General features: G+C 31.1%; 1 protein-coding gene and 2 pseudogenes across 4 annotated transcripts; 1 reads left to right on the forward strand and 2 right to left on the reverse strand.

The window, feature by feature from the left end:
* Positions 1–1,817: 1,817 nt before the first annotated feature.
* LOC104701541 (squamosa promoter-binding-like protein 6) lies at positions 1,818–4,433 on the forward strand. 3 transcript variants are annotated; one of them, XM_010417239.3, is made up of 4 exons: positions 1,818–2,203; positions 2,610–3,147; positions 3,260–3,396; positions 3,522–4,433. In XM_010417239.3, exons 1-4 carry the CDS (start codon positions 1,999–2,001, stop codon positions 4,091–4,093), a joined length of 1,452 nt encoding a protein of 483 aa, XP_010415541.2. In that variant the 5' UTR covers positions 1,818–1,998; the 3' UTR covers positions 4,094–4,433. The 3 variants fall into 3 exon arrangements, with proteins under 3 accessions (XP_010415541.2, XP_010415544.2, XP_087316217.1); XM_010417242.2 differs by having other exon boundaries at positions 1,921–2,203; positions 2,407–3,147; XM_087460091.1 differs by having other exon boundaries at positions 2,061–2,299; positions 2,407–3,147.
* Positions 4,434–4,547: 114 nt separating this feature from the next.
* Positions 4,548–6,300, reverse strand: LOC104701543 (protein CRABS CLAW-like; annotated as a pseudogene). The gene is made up of 7 exons (XR_015562708.1): positions 5,933–6,300; positions 5,641–5,760; positions 5,432–5,538; positions 5,289–5,337; positions 5,091–5,166; positions 4,941–5,000; positions 4,548–4,855 (listed from the first exon to the last, which is right to left on the reverse strand). The product of XR_015562708.1 is annotated as a protein CRABS CLAW-like (transcript).
* Positions 6,301–13,953: 7,653 nt separating this feature from the next.
* LOC104704760 (folate synthesis bifunctional protein-like) lies at positions 13,954–15,556 on the reverse strand (annotated as a pseudogene).
* Between the last annotated feature and the right edge of the window lie 7,025 nt (positions 15,557–22,581).

The raw sequence follows: 22,581 nt of genomic DNA on the forward strand, positions 1-22,581 counted from the left end.
GCTGATTTTAAGAAAAAGAAAAGAAGAAAAAAAAAGTAAAAGGGTTGATTTTGTAATAAAGCAAAAGGTTTGGGAAGCGTCAGAAGGGATTTGTCCATTCACGCTCCACCACCAATCTCCTTCAACTCGATGATTCTCATATTATTTTATTTATTCTTTTCGCGACCCCAAAGTTTCTTTTTCTTTTAAGGAAACCCCCAATATATTCTTCTTTCTAACTTATGTATTGATTTGGATAATTGGAATTAGCACCGTACTTAAAATTGATTAAACTCTATAGAAAATTTATACATTCAGCACCCCCGATACATTTTACTATATTAAGATCCGTGCTAGCGTACGAGTTGAAATTTATTTTATTTATATTGTAATTTTTATATAAAATATAATTTATGTGATTATTTTTAAAAGTTTTTTTGGATAAAACATCATGCAATAAAAATCATATGCTAAATATGATGGCTTGAAAAAAAACACATTTTTGTAAATTTTATATTGTTAATGAGTCGAGATAAATATCGGTCCTATAACACTGGTTAAATTTTATTTTATACCAAATTTTGTATATTTTATATTTTAAAATAAAATTTTAAGATGTTGTATTAGTTTATATATGTGAAGTTATTTCAACAATGTATATTTTACATCATGACTTGAATGTCATTATAGAACATAATTTTGTAAATTTGGTTTTTATAAAGCGAGTTATTATATTATGAGTAATTTAATATATTGTTATACTTTTTTTTAATATACTTGGTTTCTTAAAATTCTTTCATATTATAGTGACATATTATTGACATTGCTATAACAAATCAATTTAGAGTGTTTATAGTTTCTAACTTTTATATCAAGTTTCAATATTTTAAAAATATTTCAAAATAAATTATTTAAAGTTTATAAAATTATAAAATTATAAAATTCAACAAAAAGAAAATATGAAATGGAATTTAAATATTCAAATTTTGACCCGCTTCTCAGTAAAATTTTTAGTTCAATAGATATTGTTTTTAAAGAATAATATTACTAAAGCTTGAATATTTAATAGATTGAACAATTTATATTCGTTTTTAAAAATTCAACTTATGGTATATCCGGAAATAAAAATATTTTTTAATTATAATAAATAATATAATAATTTATTTGTTTCACAAAATAGACTCATATATAAAAAATAAGAGGTGAAGTATAATGATAATTAACAAATTAATATGTTAAGTTAGATATCAAAGGATTTTTTTGATAAATAATTTAATAAAGTAAATTAATATGGTTAGTTAGATGATATAAAATGACTTTTTAGAATATTCTCTTTAAAATTTTTGGAAACAACGTTTTCTAATAATAAAATCTTCCGAAAATAAATTAAAATTATATCTACTATTTAATTTGTAACCAATTAATCTATAACCTATTTGTAACCAACTTATTAAAATTATATAGTATACAAAACAATATTGTGTACTTCCGTTTTATTATAAAGGAATACATTTTTTTTTTATGAAAAGCGATTTATTTAAAATTGATTAAACTCTATAGAAAATAATGTTTCCAACTTGCTAATATATAAAATGGGGGTTACGCTTTTCTCCCATGTTGTTCAATATTTTATCTTCACAATTTCAAAGCCACCAGCAAACCAAATAATTAACCAAAAACGTGTTTGTCAGAAATAAAACACCAAAATTATAAAACTTTTAATTTTGAAAAATACATGCATTGAGAACAAGATATGTCATATTGTTTCTTGAAAGTATTTACATTTTAAATTCAAAAATGTTTTCAAATAAGATTTAGATAAGAAACAATGAAATGACATAAAACACTGATAAACAAGTTTACTCAAGTATCCTATCAGCCGCCGAATCTCTTGTACTCAGAAGCAGTAAAATACAGTATCCAACATCTCAAAACAAATTTACACACTTTGAAAATCCAAAAAATTTACAGAATGAAGAATAAAAAAAAGGAAAAAAAGAAAGAAAGAAAGAGAGGAGGATGTGGGAGAAGAAGGAAGAAGATGGGTTTAGTGGAAATCATGTTGACCCAAAACAAACAGTATCTGCTTCGACGTCACCTCTCACCCTTATTCCCTTCGATTCCCTCATTTTCACTTTTCTTCTATATCTCTCTCTCTCTCTTTGCTTCCTTCCTTCCTCATACACAGTTCTTCTCTGTTCGTCTCCCTCTTATTCTCTAATCTGTAAGTTTTTATTCATTCTCTTATTCTTCCTTCTTCTGTTTACGATTTGGTTCCTTCTGTTTTGTTTCTCCAAGATACCTTAATTGCATTAGTGGGGTAAAGGGGGGCAAAAGTCCTAATTTTTTTCGTCTTTATTCTACTGATGATCCTGTTTTTGATTTCCCTGTGATAAAGTATTGATTTTTATTTTCGTTTCTTGCTAGGATTTGAATATTTTCGTCAATTACATCTGGGTTTTGGTCCAATTGAAGGAATCTGTGAATCGTCGTCTTGGGTTTTCTCAATTAAGAAGAAAGCTCCATACTTTAGGGTTTTGAATTCACCTATTGAATTGCTTAGTTGTAGTTGAAGGAAGCAGAACCTGGTCAGATATATATAGTGATTAACACTTTGTTGTTGTCTTCAGTTTTTTTGGTGATGGATTCTTGGAGCTACGGGAGAAGTGTGTTCTTGGGAAATGGAACTCTCTTACCTTCTGATTCTTTTGCTGAGAATAGAAATTTTGGACAGAGTCTCTCTAATGGATTGGAGAATGATCATCATCATCATGTGTTGATTTCTGACTTGGCTGGTGATTCCAATGGATTTAGTGCTGTTTCCATTAGCAAAGTGGTTCCTTCCAATTTGTTGCACGAGGAGGAAGAGGAGAAACAACAATCTTCTTCTTCTTCAAAGCTCTCTAGTCAGGAATTGTCTAGGATAGATTTCAAACTTAGGAGCTTTTTGGATTTAGGAAACGATGATGATACCTCCTCTAGAGGTTTTGCTCCTCGAGCTTCAAACCTGTGCTCTCAGAAGCCCTTGTGTCAAGTGTATGGGTGTAATTTGGATCTGAGCTCTTCCAAAGATTACCACAAAAGGCATAGAGTTTGCGACACTCATTCTAAAACTTCTGTGGTCATAGTTAATGGTCTTGAACAGAGGTTTTGTCAGCAGTGCAGCAGGTTTTCTTCTTTCTCCTCTCAAGTTGTTTTACATGTTCTGTAGTTCGTTCAATGTTTTTAACATATAATGGACCATGATTGTTTGTTTCTTTTACTTTTTTCTTCTGGTCAGGTTTCATTTCCTCTCAGAGTTTGATGATGGCAAAAGAAGTTGCAGAAGGCGATTAGCCGGTCACAATGAGCGACGAAGGAAGCCTGCATTCTATTATTTACCGGGGAAGCGCCATAAGCTTCTTCGCACCTCTCAAGGTACAGGTCTTGCCTTTCCCTTTCGATTTTGTTGTACTATTGAAATAGCAAACTTGAATCCATTCTGTATTTTACCATCTTCCATTTAGCCTAATATATATATATATATATATATGTGTCAATAGGTGTGGTAGGCAACAAGTTTCTGGAGAATTCATCAGTCAATGACTTCTCGTTGGTCTTGCCAGAAGAGTTTCCCGGTACTTTCTTATACAGAGTAATCGATGAGCACGACCACCATGCTAGTAGTAGACTCGTGAGTTTCAAAGATGAACCTACTTGTTCCATGTTTCCTGCGGTTGGGCAAAACAGCAGCAGGATTTATGAATCTAAACCAGCGGTTCATTCTCCGGAAGTATCCTCTATTTGGGACTTACATGGGTCGGCGTCACGCTCTACTTGTGCTCTCTCTCTTCTGTCAGCTCAGTCCCAACAACAACACATCCCTGAAACTCCAAACACAACTTTCTCAATCACCCAACCAAATCACTCACCAGTAGACTTTAATCGGATGGAACGGTTATGGATCGATCCTGGCAAGACCAATCCTGCTGGATCTAGTTCATGTACCGTAAAAGGATCATCCACTGTTGATCTACTACAACTGTCATCACATCTGCAAAGAATCGAACAACAGAGGAACTTTACTGATGATGCGAAGCAAGAATATAATGAGCTTTATTTCACTGGCTCCTAACAAAAAGGTTGCAAACATTCTTATTCCTTTGAAACCGGTTCAAGTTTCTTGAAACAGTTCTTGACAAGGACAAGTCTTGCATGGTTTGATTAGTTTGTGAATTTGGTGAGATGAATTAGATTAGAGGAATGAAGATCAGATCATGTTACAAGTGTTATTGTAATTTGTAACTGTTCTTGTTTATTATTATTCACCAGTCAATAATGTTCTGAAGAAATATAGATTCAGATATCTATGCCTTCTTCTTTTTTCACACAGTGTTTCAGTCTTTTTATTTGTTCAGACAATTTTGTATATATAATTGTTATGATGATTCGCTGAGAAAAAGTGAGCTTTCACTTTTGTTTTGTTCTGTAGTCTGTACACACTCACGTCATATGAGATTCTCGAATTCGAAGTTTACGATGTTGAAAGTTGCAAATCCTTGGAAAAACAACAAGTGTCCTTGATGGAATTGAGGAATAGGCAGATAGATTTTGATAGGATTAAGACAAATAAAGACCAGACATAAACGTCCAAAGGGACATAGCAAGTAACGTTACTTTCAAATCTAAGACAGACAGAAATGTAAAGTCATAAAACTAAGGCAACATCATTTTCTGCAACATGATGACATACAAAAGAAGAAAATACATTACAACAACAACACACAAGATGAGAGAAACGACTCCGTAATGTAGCTACTCGCACACGTGCATGCGTTTGTTAATTTTAGGCTTTTTCCCCCCAGGGATTTCACTTCTTCTCACCGAACCCCAAGCCCTAAAGCAAAACATTTGAGACAAAATTTTAACCATTAAAATGTTTGTATAATTTTTTGAAAGAAGACTGAGTTTGTATAGCTTACATGGATGTTGTTGCCTCCGGAAGTAATGGAAGTAGGAGAGTTGGGTATGTACTTAGCCCACTGTTTGTGACATTTTACAACTAATATTAATGAAACAATGGTTGGTATAAGTACTTTAAGTGGTAACAAAAAAGAGATATATTGTCTTACATTTTTGGCAGCAGCACTGAAAGCTTCACGATGTGGTATTTCCGGATTAGCACTTTTGATGCGTTGTATCTCATCCCTTTTATATTTAATAATAAGGAAAAGAAGAAGTAATTAGAAGAGTACATTATATATAATATTCATGCATTTGAAATTTCATATCTTGGAAGTGAAGTATATATATGTCAAAAATTAATTAACCTCATGAAGCGGTTGTAAGCTGATGGAAGTCTCTGCTTCTTCTCAGGAGCTGCAATATCAAAGATGGTTATAACTATATATATAAAGCGATTATATTTATAGAAGAAAAAGGTAGAAAAATTGTTAATCTTGTGCTTAATTACGTTTAACGACAAACGGTGGTGGGAGGTGGTGGCTGGTCGCTGGAGGTAGAGGAAGAGGAAGAAGAAGAGCTTCCCTTCTTATACTCGCTCCCACCAAAGCTCTGCATCTGATAAATTGAGTAAAGTAGACTTAATATAACTTTTTCATACATTGCTTTTATGCACATATATATATATATATATATAAGGAAAGCGTTATCTATATGTACCTGAAGAGTGAGGCTAACATGGCCTTGCAGAGGAGGGCTAGTGGTGAGAAACGAGAGGTTACCACAATGGCCGCATTTCACCGTTACAGTGTCAAGCATTCTCTTCAATGGTATCCCAACCTATATATGGGTGTAGATAAGGTTTACAATTATTAGCTCGAAATTTTGAAAATAATACATAGCATAAACAAAAGTATATAGCTTCACATGCATGTGATATTATCTACATATACGGGGTTCATGCAAGTAAATATATGCTTATACAACTTCTTATGTACTGTAGGTCAGTTACCGCAAGGATGGTGTTGCAGATGCTACAGCGGACGTAATAGAGATGTTCGGCTTGAGATGAAGCTTTTGAAGTCATGGTTGGTTTCTCTTCAAGGTTCATGATCTCTAACTGATGGATTGGAAAAACTGCTCTTGAGAGAGAGGCAGATGGGGAGAAAGAACAAGCAAACTTTTGGTGGAGTTAAGGTTACTATCTTATGAGTTAGGAAGGCTTGTATTTATAGAACAAACATGTTAAGATGTAAAGAGATAGAGAGATAGTCTAGAAAGTGTTGGACGTATACAGTCCATAATTGCATTTTATTATTATTTATTTTACAATGGTTACTGAATGAGTTGTGGTGTAGTAGACACGAATTTTAATGGTGAGAATAGATTATGTCTTTTCTTTGGATATATATAGAGTATATACACCATGTATCGAGTGCTCTCGTCTACGAATTCTACTATTAGCTATTCTATTATGTAATTAATCATTGTAAAGGTTTTACACAGACATAAAATTTAAACAACATGTTCGATGATTAATCTACATTTCGGCATGAGTTTTCTCGAGATCTAAAAAGAAAAACAAATAATAACTTAAATGGGTTATGGGTTTGACATGCAGAGTAAACTATATTCAATTTTTAAAGTAACTTAACAAAAAAAAAAAAAAAAAAAAAAAAAAAAAAAAGATAGTTTCAGAATTTAATGAAAAAACAAACTTTTTAACAAAATTATTTTTATGTGAAATCATATATGAATTAAATTAAAGGGACCGGATCTAGGGCTTTATGACTTTTATCTGTGTTGCTATACTATTACTGATGATAGTACATACCTCCCTCTGCAAAATCTTGCAGACGTATTTAATTATCAAGACTCTAAATACCACTCCTCGTACATTAGTTTTTGCTATAATAAGCTGCGCTCAACATTATTCATCCATGTTTTTTTCAGATTAATATGATACTTTTAATTAAGAATACACCAGCTTAATGATGTGTAATATAATTAACTACTCCAAAATCAACCCAAGAGAGGGAAAACATATATTTAATCTAACACATTTTAAGACATAATTAAATATCTTTAGAGGTACTTGGTGTAACCTATAAAATATTCACTGGTTTAAGACGTATGTATTTATATATTTTTTCACTTTATATTCACCAGCATCAACATCGTACAGATATTAATTATGACACAAATGAGACGCAAAAAGACAAAAAGAGATGACCAATTAAGCTATTTAAAAACAATACATGGTGTGAATGTGATTACATTCATTCAAGTTTGATGCCAGCAGCAAGCCTTGACTTGCCCACATGACGTTATAAATTAAGAATGGTCCTGTCCTGATCTTTGATATGTTTCTTTTGTTTCTCTCAGAATATTTTCCTGCAAAAATGAGGACGTAACTGGTCATGCTTCGCAACTTTTATCTTCATCGTGAAATTATCACTCAATTGTATTAATAAGTTAAATACAAAAATCTAGGGAAACAACCAAAACAATGGATCTTCTTCTTCAGACACATCCATGATCCAACTATACATAATACAAAGCAATAGTGATTCCAGTCACGATCTTTTGATTTGCCACTTTTGTATTTTATGTTTAAGGATGTTTTCTACACTGCATTACAAATTTTCTGTTTTAGGTTATGAGGGTTACATACATGTAAAAGTAGAGTTCTGTAGAGTACTGATGGATTCTGAGAGATATATGTATAATCATTTTTGACGTGAGACAATCTATAATTAATCCGATCTGTGTAAAGAGTGATAGTTCATCAACATTTTTTTAATTGGGAGCTAAACACACTTTATTGTTGAAATTGGGATAGAACAAGTATATTTGTTAACATATATACTAATGATAGGAACGATAAATGTAGCCTTTGAGTTAAATTAAAATCAAAATTTTTATTACAGAAAATTCAAAAAGAGAAATTTGAAAAGATAGTGAAGAAAGGAGGGAGCTGTAGAATGGATTCCATCTTTTGTGCATGCACTGCCCCACATGGAAATTGGAAGGAGACAAGTGATCAATCACACGTCTCTTTCAATGGCTAACTTTTTTTTTGCGTTCTTCACCCTCTTTAGATTTTCCTACTTCTGCACACATATTTAGCTTACTTACAATTTTATTTGCGTAAAGTTTTTCTCTCAATGTTGGAACCAAAGTATACATAAATTAAAGTTTCCTCTAAATGTTAGAATCCATATGTACTATAGTCTAATTCTAAAATCTACAATCTACAATAACCATATATACGATCTTTTTTTTATATTTATGATCTTGCTTTTTATCAATACGGTTAAATGACTGGATATAAGTCTACCTCTGATGATTTCATATCTGTTTTCAAAAAAAAAATTAACCCTTTTGTAATTCATGTATAATAAATTAATAATCCTCAAATTTATATGTACTTAGAGGAGGAACTATGTTTAAGGTAATGTGTTATTATGTTTTTACATTTTGATAGATTATTTGGTGTGATCACCTCCGTTGACCCTATAAATGAGAGCTTAAAAGAAATTATCCCGGTCAAAAAAGTTTCTAAATCCGTCACGGTATGTAACCCAAGTTAGTAAGTCTCATCATTGGCATTAAGATGTAAATTTGAAAATGTCCATATATTATGGCGTGATTCATCATCCTAGACCTCCATTTTAAATATATATTATCAGTTTGGAAATAGAAGATTAGTTACGTTGTATATATAATAATAATAGGGTAATCTGATAAGATACATCTGACTGTCTGCATCCTAAAAAAGGGATTCAAATTATTATGTTTATTACCAGTAAAATAAAGGTTGGGAGAGACTATGACTGTGAGAGATGGGACGATTGCCAAAAAAGGGAAGAGAGCGAAGAGGAGATTAGGGTTTAGTCAGGTTTCCATGTTCGTATAACTTCATTACTACCCTATCTATTTAATACCACTCATTATTCATGCATCCACTACTTTACGTACAAACTTATTAATATATAAATAGTAATACTATCATAATTTACTATATATTTAAATTTCTTTTTTTTTGTTAAAGAGTTATGTGCCTTCTTTTTTTTGTCGTTTACTAAATTTCTTGATTGTTACCTTAATTGCATGGTCTAGTGGATTTGATACTGATAATATGATAACTAGCTAGTTAGCTAAGCGACGGGAGTTTAGATATCTAGGTTTTAAAGTTAAGTGAATCATTAAGAAATTAATTTTACATTATGCTATCATGCATAGTTTCCGGATTCAAATATGCAGATCGTGGAAGTGGTTTGATGAAATTTATCAAAAAAGTAATTGACCATTACAGTGTATTACTGGTTCAAAATTAGGTAAAGACGTCAACTTAATTAATATATAGTTAAGTGACCGCTAAAAATGTAAGTTGAGCATGGAAAAGATGATCATGAGTACATTTGCATGTATTTTAGATCGTTACATAAATGTCAATAAAACTCGAGTCCCCTGAGACCTAAGGAAACCAAATGTATGATTTGTCGGTTAAAATGTGTTATATGCTTCTTTTTCTTCTTTCATTTAGTTGCAATATTGATCAAATGTGGTGTTGTAAGATATGTATACAAAAAACCTCACTTTTATAAATAAGTGGCATACAACAGTATTTTGAGAGATAATTTTCTTGAGAGCCCCAATTAGAAAAAGAAGTATTTCTATAACTTGAAATTAGAAAAAGAAAAAAAAAAAAGTCAAAAGGAAAGTCCACAGAACCCACTTGAGTTTAATTGAAACACACAAAGCAAAGAAGCATCACATTTCACATCACACGTAGTCGTAGAGAGCGCTTTTACTCTACTCATTCGCAGCTTCTACTCTTCCTTTTCCGGTATCACTCTCTTGTTGATTTGACTTGTCTTCTTTGTTATTTATTACTTGTTGTTCCTAATTTATCACTTAACTCTTGTGTGTTTTCAATATAGACATCATAGGCTTTCGTTGATCTTTCTCGTACCAACTGTGAAAGTTCTCTTTATCTTCCGCCTCCGTTTAATGTTATGCATTGTAATTTTTAACTAAATTTTAACCGCAGTGTATATAATTTTTATTACTATTTATATTTATATTATATTTGTTTGTTAAATATTAGATGTTTCCATAGATAAATAACTAAATTTTCCGACCGTTTGTGCGGCTAAATGCAGAGCCGGCCATTGACACATGCAGATGAAGCACATGCTTATGGTCTCCAAATAAGATAGTGAATATTCGACCCTTTTTCCTAAAAACTTCATTACTTCTACTCGTAAAATGTAGGATATTAGTACCAAAGGTCAATGGTTCAAATATTTTCAATTATTCTTCGATGTTTTTCAAGTTTTTTTTTAAAAACTATTAATGTATAATTGGCCCCACAAAAAAAATGGGCTTGTGGCCTTAATATTTTCAGAGAATGCTATGACTAAATGTTTATATTAAATTTTTAACCCGCAATACTTCAGATTCATTTGTTTGTTATATTTAGTTTGTTTTCTTTAGTGTTTGAGATTATATTTTGATTGTTAATTATTATAACAGAAAATAAGGGATCTAAATACATAGTAAATCATTTATAAACTATGATTAACTCACGTTTCCCTAATGATTTAATTATTTTACACAATTTTAGTTAAATCAACTTAATTTTTAGATGTCAAATATTCTAATATTAATAGTGTTGACAAATAATAAAATGAGGATTTAACTCGTGTTAGCACAAATTTAATGATATTTAATTAATTTCAACATGTTCTTTTTATAATTCATCTACTAGATAACAATATTATATAATATTTTTTTAAAACTAATTTTACATATTGTAATATTTTAAAATTTTATTAAGTATATATAAAATTATAATATTTAAATAAATGTGAATCGAAGTTTTTTTTACGTTAAGAATTAAAGCTCACAGGTTTTGAAAAACAAAATAGGAATCAAATTGATGTTCTTGTTTGCAAAGGATTCATAGATAGAATATCTTTAAACACAATAGAAAGTGTGATTAAATATATCATAGTTTATATTTCCATATTTATTCTGCTGTATTTTTTTAGTTGGAATGATATGTAAAATATTTAGGAAACAAAATCTGAAGTAATATTGTTTTTGGAAACTTTTTAAGGGTTAATGTTGTAAATAAATTTTTAAATAAGCAAAACTAAAAGGGCATAACACAAAATGTACTTCAAAATGTTAATATAGACTAGATTTTAACCCGCGGTACACGGCGGGCATATAATTTTTTTATAATTTATATTTTATGTTGTATCTATTTGTTAAATATTGAATGTTTTGTAAATAGAGTATTAACTAAATTTTCTGGTTGTTGTGCGGCTAAATATTTATATTATTTTTTTTAACTCGCAATACACTTCATGACCATTTGTTTGTTATATTTAGTTTGTTTTGTTTAGTGTTTGAGATTCTATTTTGATTTTTAATTATTATAACAAAAAATAAGAGATATAAATACATAATCAGTAATTTATACGCTGTGATTAAGTCACATTTTTCCTAATGATTTAATTATTTTATACATTCTTAGTTAAATCAACTTGATTTTATGTCAAATATTCTAATATTAATAGTGTTGATAAATAATTAAATGATAATTTAACCCGTGTTAACACAAATTTAATAATATTTTATTAATTCTAACATGTTCTCTTTATAACTCATCTACTATATAACCACATTATATAATATTTTAGACTTTTTAATTTAACATATTCGTAATAATTAATATTTTATTAAGTTATATATGTTAATTATAATATTTAAATAAATGTCAATTGAAGTTTTTCTTACGTTAAGAATCAAAGCTCACAGGTTTTGAAAAACAAAATGGGAATCAAATTCTTGTTTTCTTTATTTGCGAAAGATTCAGATATAGAATATCTTCAAAACATAACAAAATGTGTGGTTAAATATATGATAGTTTCTATTTCCATATTGATTGCTGTTATTTTTTAGTTGGAATGAAATGTAAAATATTTAGGAAACAAAATCTGGAGTAATGTTAGTTTAGGAAATTTTTTAGGGGTTAATGTTGTAAATAAATTTTTAAATAAACAAAACTAAAAGGGCATAACATAAAATGTACTTCAAAAATGTTACTATAGATTAGACTATAGTTGACCAAGTTATCTTGTTTTATCAGGGCCGGTCCTTGAATTTTGGTGGTCTAAAGCTTTCACTAATTCGATTTTCCATATAAACACTAATAAAAAAAATTTTCACTAAAATACTAAAATATAGTGAAAAAATATTAAAAAAGTTATTGAATACTTTAACAATGTAAAACAATCTACTAGCCAAGTTAAATCGAATAATTTATTAAATAATATAATATATAGTAGCCAAACTAAATCAAATATTTGGATATTTTATTGTTAAAAGTAGGAATTAAACGAAAATAATAATAAATTAAAGGAAAAATGTGACTACTCCAACAAAATAGAAAGAAAAAAAATAAATGTAAAAGAAAAATGAAAAAAAATGAAGAACTTGCAGGGCTTAAAGATTAAAACCCAGGACATTCAATACAAATGCACAATACTTAACCAATTGACCTACCCAAACTCTTTAAAATCTTTCCTAAAATAAATTTTATATAGTGTGGCCTAAAACAAATGTTTTGGCTGCTTTATGGGTGGACCGGTCCAGTGTTTTATTCTTCTAAACTTAAAATGTTCACTTTTCATCGTTATTTAGTTAGTTTTTTTTCTTCTATGTACTAATTTGAAAAAATTAGTAAGAAAATATCAAATATTTTTCGTTTCAACTGTATCCCAAACCTGGGTTGCCAAATTTTTTGACTATGGCCAAAACACTAGTTCGAATACTGTTATGAAAATGATGTCGATGTGATGGGGAAACTGAAAGCTAAAAAAATCACAACCTTTCACAAAAACTCACGACATGTTGTAAAGCATACTAAAAATAGAAACTCCTTTGTTACTAATATTATTTCATTAACAATGGTACGTTGAAGGGTATCCGTGAATCGTGGTTTAAATCACAGATTAGGATAAAAAAAAAAAAGTAATGTTGACAAAAAATAATATGAAATAAAGAAGAAGAAGAAAGAAGGATAAACAAGTATATTAAGAAAAATAAAAATAAGTCTTTTGTAGGTATTGATTTGTAACAATGAGGAATGGAAAGTCGTATGACATAATTATATAGAAGTGAAATCACGAAAAACTTGTAATTGAAATATCAATAAAAAAAATCGTGAAAAGGCTAGAGTATTATTTCGTTTTCTCTCTTGTTTATTTTAAATAATTTGTTTCACTTATCTATGAGTGTAAGTCCGAATTCGGAAATGAATCCTATTGTACAGTTTCGGCCTGTTTATGACAAGAGATCCTACTAAACTTTTGTGGGCTAAATAAAAAAAGGCCAGCAAAATGAGAGTTAGTCAGTTGTGGATCTATATTGTGCATCAATGTCTGGATATCGAGAGGTAAACTGTAAACTGTTTAGTCTAAGCATAAAGCATCATAAATTATCCACTTTTTACAGTACTTATTACTTAAGGAAGTGTAAGTATGATGACGGTGACGGAGACGGACAATAATCTTTGTTAATCAGCACCGCGAAAAGAAAACTAAAACTGGCTTTGTTTTTGTTTTGTTTTTCACCGTCTTAAGCAGTTTAGTTGATTTTCTCAGTGCTCAGAAATTTGATCTCGAAACACTATGTGTATGGCTTCCACTGATGCCTATCTTGGTAGGTTAGTTAGAAGATGAAGGAATACATACGTTTTTTTTTAATATACATTTCTAAACATAAATTGCTGATCTTCGATTCTTAAAACATGAAATATTATTATTTGCTAATTTAATTAGGCCAGAAACTTCATTATTAGTAAGTTACAATTTCAGCTACGCAAAACTGCAAATAAACTTTATGAATGAACTGAATTTAATTCGGAAAAACGAAAAAAAAAATATTCTTAACATCATTTGTGACACATTTTAAGTACATATGTTCTTAAAACCATGTTACAATTAATAATATGAACTAATCATCCTTTTGAACCTTTTTCCTCATCATTGCGTCGCATAGCCTAGCTGCGTCTACATTATCTCTAACATTATGAACTCTAATGATATTAGCACCTTTTAATATCCCAGCAGTAACACAAGCAACAGTTGCAGGATCTCTTTCACTTGCCTCAGGACGACCACAAATATCTCCCAAGAATCTCTTCCTTGAAGGTCCTATAAGTATAGGTGCATGAGACAAACCTATACTCTTCTTAGCAATCTCTTCCCTAATTTTTGGCAACTCCATAACAATATCTAAATTGTGATCTACACTCTTTGAAAACCCAATTCCTTGATCAATCATAATCCTCCAAGATGGAATCTTAGAGAGCTCTGCATCTCTTACCTTCACATAAAGCTCTGAAGCAACATCTTTATATACATCATTATACTGCAAATTCTCTTTATTCTGCATTGTACATGGATCTCCTCTCATGTGCATGATCATATAAGGCACATCAGAATCCGCAATAACTTTATGCATATTCGAGTCTAGACTTCCTCCAGATACATCATTCAAGATGTCAGCTCCATTTCTTATAGCTTCTAAAGCAACCTCAGAGTTAAATATGTCAACAGATATGAGCTTGCCCTTCATCTCTTGCATACCACGAACAACTTTTAAAACCGGAATTAGTCTATCTAACTCTTCTTGACTAGAGATTCTTGAAGCCATTGGCCGTTGACTGCGCACCGATATCAACAATATCTACACCTTCAGAGATCATGGAACGGATCCGAGAAACCGCGAAATCTATAGATTGAAACTTACCTCCATCACTAAAGCTGTCAGGGGTAAGATCAAGTATACCCATCACATAAGTTTTCTTAGAAAAGTCCCATAACTGATCTCTTATTGGTATAACCCTTTGTATAATACCGTCTTTCCCAAGCAATGATTCACCACCTAAACCCTCCCAAACTTGGAAGATTCCACCTGGATGGTTTGAGAGTAAATGCCAATATGAAACTATATGATCATTTTCACTATCTTCTTTTCCAAGCAAATCAACCAAAGGTGCTAAGAAAAGTGGTCTCTCCCAGATTCTCTCATGGGGAATGATGAGTTTATCACAAATTATCTTATGCTTTCCATAGAACAAGATGTCCAAGTCAAGTGGTCTTGGTCCATACCTTAAACCATTCTCTTCAAGAGCCATCTCTCTTTCAATGTTCTTGAGAACGTTCAAGAGTTCGTGAGGTTCGAGCTTCGTTAGGCCTCTTACTGCAGCGTTGAGAAACCTAGGCTGGTTTGTGACATGAACAGGTTTTGTTTCGTACAAGCAACTGTGTCTGGTTACACTGATTCCATATTCTTTCATCAAACGTAAAGCCTCCCTGAAGTTATTCATTCTGTTTCCAACATTGCTTCCCAAAGCAATCACGACTTCTTCTAAAGCTTAGTTATAACACAAACAAGAGTTTTACATATTTGCAATATTAAAGAAGTGAAAACGAATAGAAAATTGTTATGTATAGTGAATCGATAAAAAAACACTGAAAAGGAAACAAATACGAACCCATTTTAAAATATCTTAGTTTGTATTATATGCGTCGGTCTGACCTGAAGAAGACATGGAGATTCAGATACATGCACATAGACAAACTAAGATATTTTAAAATGGGTTCGTATTTGTTTCCTTTTCAGTGTTTTTTTATCGATTCACTATACATAACAATTTTCTATTCGTTTTCACTTCTTTAATATTGCAAATACGTAAAACTCTTGTTTGTGTTATAACTAAGCTTTATGCGTCGGTCTGACCTGAAGAAGACATGGAGATTCAGATACATGCACATAGACAAGATAAAAGGTCATAATTTCTTATGAACTAGTCGTGTTAGTCACTTAGTCAAGTACCTTTTGTTTTTGCGCTTCTTTCAAATTGGATGACTTGCGAGCTAGAAGAAAACAAAACAAATTGTAAGAGACAGGTTGGATTTTGTTGTAGTTGTCTCATTAGTTGGATATGATTTTAAAATGAGGGATGCCACCAGTTATATACTAGTTCACCTCCATGACAAATGGTATATATATGATAGGTTCAATCAAATACTGTAGTGAAGATTGATCATTTTTAATATTCCATATATACATATTTACATTTATAATAGAGAAGAGTTAGTTATCCTTAATCTGATTTTGCCAAGTGCACTATTGTATTTCTAGGATATGTATACTATTTTGATATTTTAATATCTATTAATCTTGAAACGACCGCACCCGGATTCCCAATCCTTACACAGGATCCACGGGAAACGATTTCACGGGAATCCCATAATTCCGACGAGGCAACTGACGTAGAAATCACTCTTTACAAAAATCCCACAAATACACCAAACAGCACCTCATCTTGTTATTGAGTCGCAAAACCAACCACCGCTAGTGACCGAGTAACAAGAGAGATGGGCTAAAATATTTGATTCCGTCCAGCCACGGACGACAATTCCCCACGAATACTCCAATTCACCATAAACTTCTCCAGTGTCAATCGACATCACCCATCGTACCACTTGTGATCCAACACACATGGTGTCGATCGACACCCTTGGCATCACCTCCGTCAAACTTTCCTCATCTAAACCTAACTCTCCAACGATCCAAACACATAACAAAATCCTGGTGTCGACCGACACCACCATGGTGTCGATCGACACCCCAACATTGTCACAACACAACCATGTAAAACGTCCATACTAAATTTGGATTAAAACACAAACTAACCGTTCGTTCCACAAATCCACTGTTGGATATGAACCCCATAGAATCACGAAGCTCTCCACCAAATTTCAGCCAAATCGGATTCCGTTTCATCTCTCAAACGTTGCCCTGAAGTAGCCATCCTGAACCAGTCCATGCAGTCCATCTACAGGTGTTGGTGTCGAACGACACCAACCTAGAAATCACGATCTGAGCCTCCCTTAAAGCTCCTTCTCGTCACAAATCTCTAATCCTTCACAACTATTGATTCCCTAACCGATTAAGTATCAAACAACACGATTTACCTGGATAACAGCTAGGTGAGAGCCTCCTTGTCTCTCTCAATCCACCACCAAGTACTCTCATCCTTCCTCCACACCCATGAGAAAGATCTATCACCTTTATCCTTCTCTTACGGCACAACGGAACTCAGCCCTTTCTGATCCTCACCCCACAAGCAAACTCGGCTCACACTGGAGGCAACAACTCCCTCTCTTTTTCCCTCTCCCCTGGTGGATGTGACCAAGAGACGTAAAAAGATGAAGATAATTCCCGTCCCCTTAGCTAGAACAAAACCCGCAGCTAGAACCAACTTGTGGTGTTGAGCGACACTACGCCATGGTGTCGAGCGACACTATGCCATGGTGTCGGTCGACACTCCAACTCCAAAGTTGGTTCGCGGGCATTACAAATCTCCGTTCATATGGTTTATTCTTATTCAATGACTTGATATCATCTAATTAAACTTTTACTTTTTCTATATTTTCTATATTTTGTAAAAATTAATCCTTTATTATGAAAATAAAACATTTACTTTTTATTCAATGGATTTTTATTGCCTATTAAAAAAACCACCGTAATAACCCTAAATTTCAACATTATCACAAAATTTGTGTATAGGAAAACTTTAAAAAAGATAGAATTTCTTACTAAATCATTGAGGAACCACTTCCTAATATTTGAGGAACTTTACTTAATTTTTAGGTGTTTTAAATTAAAAATAATAATTACGGATAATAAATAATATCAAGGAGATTAAATATATTTTTAATCAATATTATAAAAATTAGGTAAATGAAAAAAAAAACTGAGTATAACAAAACATAGAAAACTAAAATCATATCAAGTAAAAATACATACATTTGTTCTCGTTTATTAACCTCGAACTAAATTATAACAGTAAAAATAAAAATGATAATAGAACATAAATCATAAATCTATGTACATAAATCCAACAGTCATATGATCTATAAATCAATTTGAGAACGACGCTGTGTCTTAAATCTATGTATATGCCACAACGACGCTGTGTCTTAATTTAATAATCACTGCATGTTATTGCATCGCTCTTTATTTTATATTTTGCTAAGAAAAGAATCGCATCACTCTTTCTGCTTTAAGTTTCTCAGTTATTTTTTTTTTCTAACTTTTTATTCAGTCTCGTTTCTTTGATAATGTTTACTGTTGTTTACTGTCTCCACTAATTTGATTTCGAAAAATAATTCATACACAAAAAAATTTCGCATATAAAAAAACTGAAAAAATCACTAAATGGTGGGGGGTTTTAAGATAAATTAGCTTTTAGTTTATATAGCATACATACTTCGAATTTTGAACAAACAATGACTGGCTTTTAAAATAGGAATCAATTATGAGAAAACCATTTTTTGGAATAGTCTTTGTTGATTTTACCACTTTTTGAATAGTTTATAAATTTTACCACTTTCTCAGTTACAAAAATTTGATTTAACATGCGTTCTATTTGTTATGTTCGGTTCCATTTGTTCTTAGGGTTTAGTATTTGATATTAAGTACGTACTGTATTACAAAAAAAAACTGAAAACACGTATTTTCTTTCTTGTTAAAAGTGGTAAAATCCACAAATTATTCAAAAAATATTATATCCAAAAGATTTTTTTTTTTGAAGTGGCATTTTTAACAAGAATCCCTTTAAAATAGAACTCTAGGTCTATTATCTTCTTCTCACATGCCACAACCTTATTTTTCATCGAGTCCATGTACTTCTGCAGACTTTCCATCTCCTTCAGCATCTACTTATACTATGTTTTAGCTTCATCGATCTTGTCATTTTCATCTGTTGTGGCTTTTTCTATCAACTTGGGTTTCCTTAAAAGAACTTATGTCTCATCTTTGATATTTATCATGCCATCTATCCATTTTTAATGATCTTAAACTTGAAATTCGTCGCCATGAAGCATCTTATATATCTCCATGCACCTATTAAGTGTGGTTCTTGAAACGTCCTTTTTGAAAATGTTCATCTGCTTTGTTAACCCGACATACTGTTGAACATGACATATCACAGCCACTTCCAAAGAATATCAAGCTCAGTTCTTAATGCTTTCAAGTGCGGGATTCACTTTCATTTGAAAGCCTCCTTTGCGGCTATCATCTTCCAAACATGTGAGGTCTTTGGTATAACAATCTCCTCATCTACAAAACAGTTTCAAAACAGTGAGGTCTAAGTTATGACAAATATAACTCCAAAAGGTCCAATAAGAGTTAAGACACATACTAGCATGGTCTTGTTCTCCTATTTTGCTCTTACAGCTCTTCCTGGTTAGAGGCTTCCTTATCTGAAATTTCAGTTTCCAAATCAGTCTCATGGCATGTCAAATAAAAACCAAGGAAGAAGAGAATCAACTTGCAGGTTTCGAAAGTATTACCTCGACAAGAATTCTGATCACCACGAGAGTCACCAACAAGGAATAGATGGGTAATATCTTTTTGGATTTCATACCTAAGAGTAACGACTTCACTGATATCAAACCAATTCTTGTCGAATTGTATGAATTGAGACAAACACAAGTTTATACAATAGTAAAAGATATATGGCGTATTAGGATTTAGGAAGACAGAGATTGAGGTAAGTTACACTTATCAAGTTTATGTTTTCCATCCTTGGAGGCGATTGTTCAACGAACAGTTTCATATATAAGAGAACAAATACACCACAGTCAAAAGCATTATCTTGTTGTGGAACCTAATTACTTTGATATATTATATATATAATCAGATTTTGGAAGACCCTAATCTTTAATCGCAAGACTAAGAAGATAAAAGACTAACCTCCACTTCACAGAAGGGGTTTTGGATGTTTATCCCAAAATCCTTGTAAAAGTTGGTTACTAAATCCCATTCGTACTAAACATGTACTACTTCTAGCCTTATCAAGATTTTGTTAGCCTAATCAAGACTCAGTTAGCTTTATCAAGATTAGCCTGGAATATCCTCATGTTTTTTTCAACTTTTTTGATGATGTCTAAAGCTTTTTTCTTTCATTTTCTGAATTTGTCAATTATGGCAACTATATTGAAGGTTTTCATAAATTTCTATTCTATTGTCTTTGATTTAAATATTTACTAGGTATAAGACCCACCTGTTGTGCTGGAGTATGTATTTATGTGACATATATGTATTGTCTAAATTATTTCACATAATTTGACTTTGTTATTTAATTTATGTGATATATATGTATCGTGGACTTTATTTTAATAAAATAAGAGAAATGATTAATTTTTGTAAAAAAAAATGAATTTGTTGGTTTTGGTAAACTTGTTTGATGCAGTGCATTTTCCACTTTATTTTGACTTTTTGTTTTTTCCATTAATTTTATAGAAGTTGACTTTGATGATTGTAGAGTTTGGAAATTACTTTGATTCTTTTTTTTTTTTTAATTACCTTTTCTGTCAAATGTTATTAGCACCACCAATACAAAGTTTTCTCCTCAAATGGGAGTAATTATATGTTACTCTCACAGTTAAAGATTAATAACCAAATGGGGTAAGACCAAAAATTAAAGAATAGTAATCACATTAAATTTCAATAAATATCCTCAAGCAACGAGGATCAGATTTAATGGAAATTAAGATAATCTAAAAGTGTGAAAGATCTTTTAAATCAAAAGTTCATTTTTATAGATGCGTCACAGAAAGAGTACCATTTGGGATCATGGCGAGATGAGAACGACCATTTCATGCTGAAGCCTGAGTGTCATCTGTTTTCGGAGTGTTGTTTAGAGGATTTATCATGCATGCATGTTGTATATAATACATATTTTCACCAATTGTTGATATAACTTGCGACCGATTTTAATTTGTAATTAGGTACTATCCGTTTTCCGCGGGATATATTTTTTTTAAGAAAATTTGTAATAATTTATTTTGTTATTATGTTATTTATAATGGTTTGTGATTAAAAATTTGTTGCTTATATTATAATTTTTGTATTTTAAAAATATTTATTGAAAACCTGTTAATAAAATATTTGCATGTAATGAATATAATTATTTAAATCTCTGTCAGTTAAACAAAATTTTTGATATAGTTGTAAAGTAAGTAAAAAAAACTAATATGTAAAAAAGAAATCTTATCTGTTAGTTTTTTTAAGTACAAATTAGTTTTGATTCTAATAGATTTTTTTTTAATTTTTCTATAATTTATTTTATTTGATGTGTCCTCTATTTTCGTTTTTTAATTAGAAATATTTATTTAATTAATATTTAATTTTAATTAAGTTTTTCTAATGACAATTGAATGTAATTTTTTACACATTTTAAAGTTAGTTTTATATTTGTACTTCTTAAATAATATAGTAGGATTATTAGCGTTTAATCTATCGTATGTTACATATTCTGTAAAAACTTTTTTTGTTTGGTTGAACTATAATTTTACATTCGATTCCAAAAAAACAAAAAAAAAAATTGTAATTACAAAATAAGCTAAGTAAACAAAAGACTCTTCAATATATTAAGCACAATATAGGAGCATGTCTATAGTTATCCGATATTGTGGAACTGAATTTGGAAACAAGCATTGCTAATATTATCTTTGCCTCCTTCATTGCAAAAGCATGGCCAATGCAGTTCCTTGGTCTAGCCGCAAAAGGCATGAAATATCGATTAGATACAAAGCTTCTGGTCGCAAATTGCTCATGGTTGAACTCGTTCGCTTCTTTGCCCCATAATTATTTACTTGATGGATTGCAAGGAAAAGGATTCATATAGATAAACCTTTAATTAGGGATGATAAGGTCACCTAGTTTTATGTCTTCAAATGTCATTCTTGGTAAACGAGTAGCAGGAGGGTATAGTCTTAGTGACTCGTTTACTACTTTGTTTAACTGTTAAAGAAGAAAAAATAAACAAAGATAAGTTAGTTGAATATTAAATTATAGCAATCCCTTTTAATAATAATAATAATAAATCTAACAATCTTGTGAAGTGTTTTAAGAATTGCCTTTCAAGCTGTCAAAATCGTTTAATAAATGATATCCCTCTGTATCATAATAGATAAATTTTTATAATTTTTTCTTGTATCACAAAAATTGATTTTAACTTTTATCAATTAATGTTAAAAATTATAAGTTTCAATAATTATTAATTGAGAATTTAAAATTTTGATGAATTACTATTGGTTAAGAAATTCATTTTCAAAAATACTCTATTGTTTTGTTTCACGTAAAAAAATTTTGGGCATCAATTTTCATTTTGCTTTAGGCATTAAATTACATTCGACCAGCTCTGATAATGGCAATTGGCAAATGTATTGTATGCATCTAACTAATTTTGTGCGTTCAATTTTTATGTTACTGTACCAAAGAAAACATATTTAAATTTTCATCTTATAAGGTGGACATCTGAAAATGTTGGATCGGTCTTGAGTGTACGTACCATATTGTTTGGACCAAGTGACGTAGTGAGGAAGAAGGCGCGGAACGATGTTGTGGTGGATGGAGGAACAATCTTTAGAGGCGGAGTGAGAGAGCATTTTGGAGATATCGATGAGGTTTCCGTAAGGAGGCGTAGTTTAGGGCCGGTGACGCCTACACGTTCCATAAACTTTTTGATGCTTCTTGGTGTCAGGAAGTAGCAACAAATGG

Source organism: Camelina sativa, chromosome 7 (assembly GCF_030686135.1).
Source record: "Camelina sativa cultivar CO46 ecotype springtype chromosome 7, ASM3068613v1".
In the NCBI taxonomy this organism is placed as follows: Eukaryota; Viridiplantae; Streptophyta; class Magnoliopsida; order Brassicales; family Brassicaceae; genus Camelina; species Camelina sativa.

Excerpts from the sequence above, each read along its gene's own strand:
- LOC104701541 (XM_010417239.3), top strand. The coding sequence starts at position 1,999 with ATGTGGGAGAAGAAGGAAGAAGATGGGTTTAGTGGAAATCATGTTGAC. Across the intron at positions 2,204-2,609 it reads TCCCTCTTATTCTCTAATCT|TTTTTTTGGTGATGGATTCT; the intron begins GTAAGTTTTTAT and ends TGTTGTCTTCAG. Across the intron at positions 3,397-3,521 it reads GCTTCTTCGCACCTCTCAAG|GTGTGGTAGGCAACAAGTTT; the intron begins GTACAGGTCTTG and ends ATGTGTCAATAG.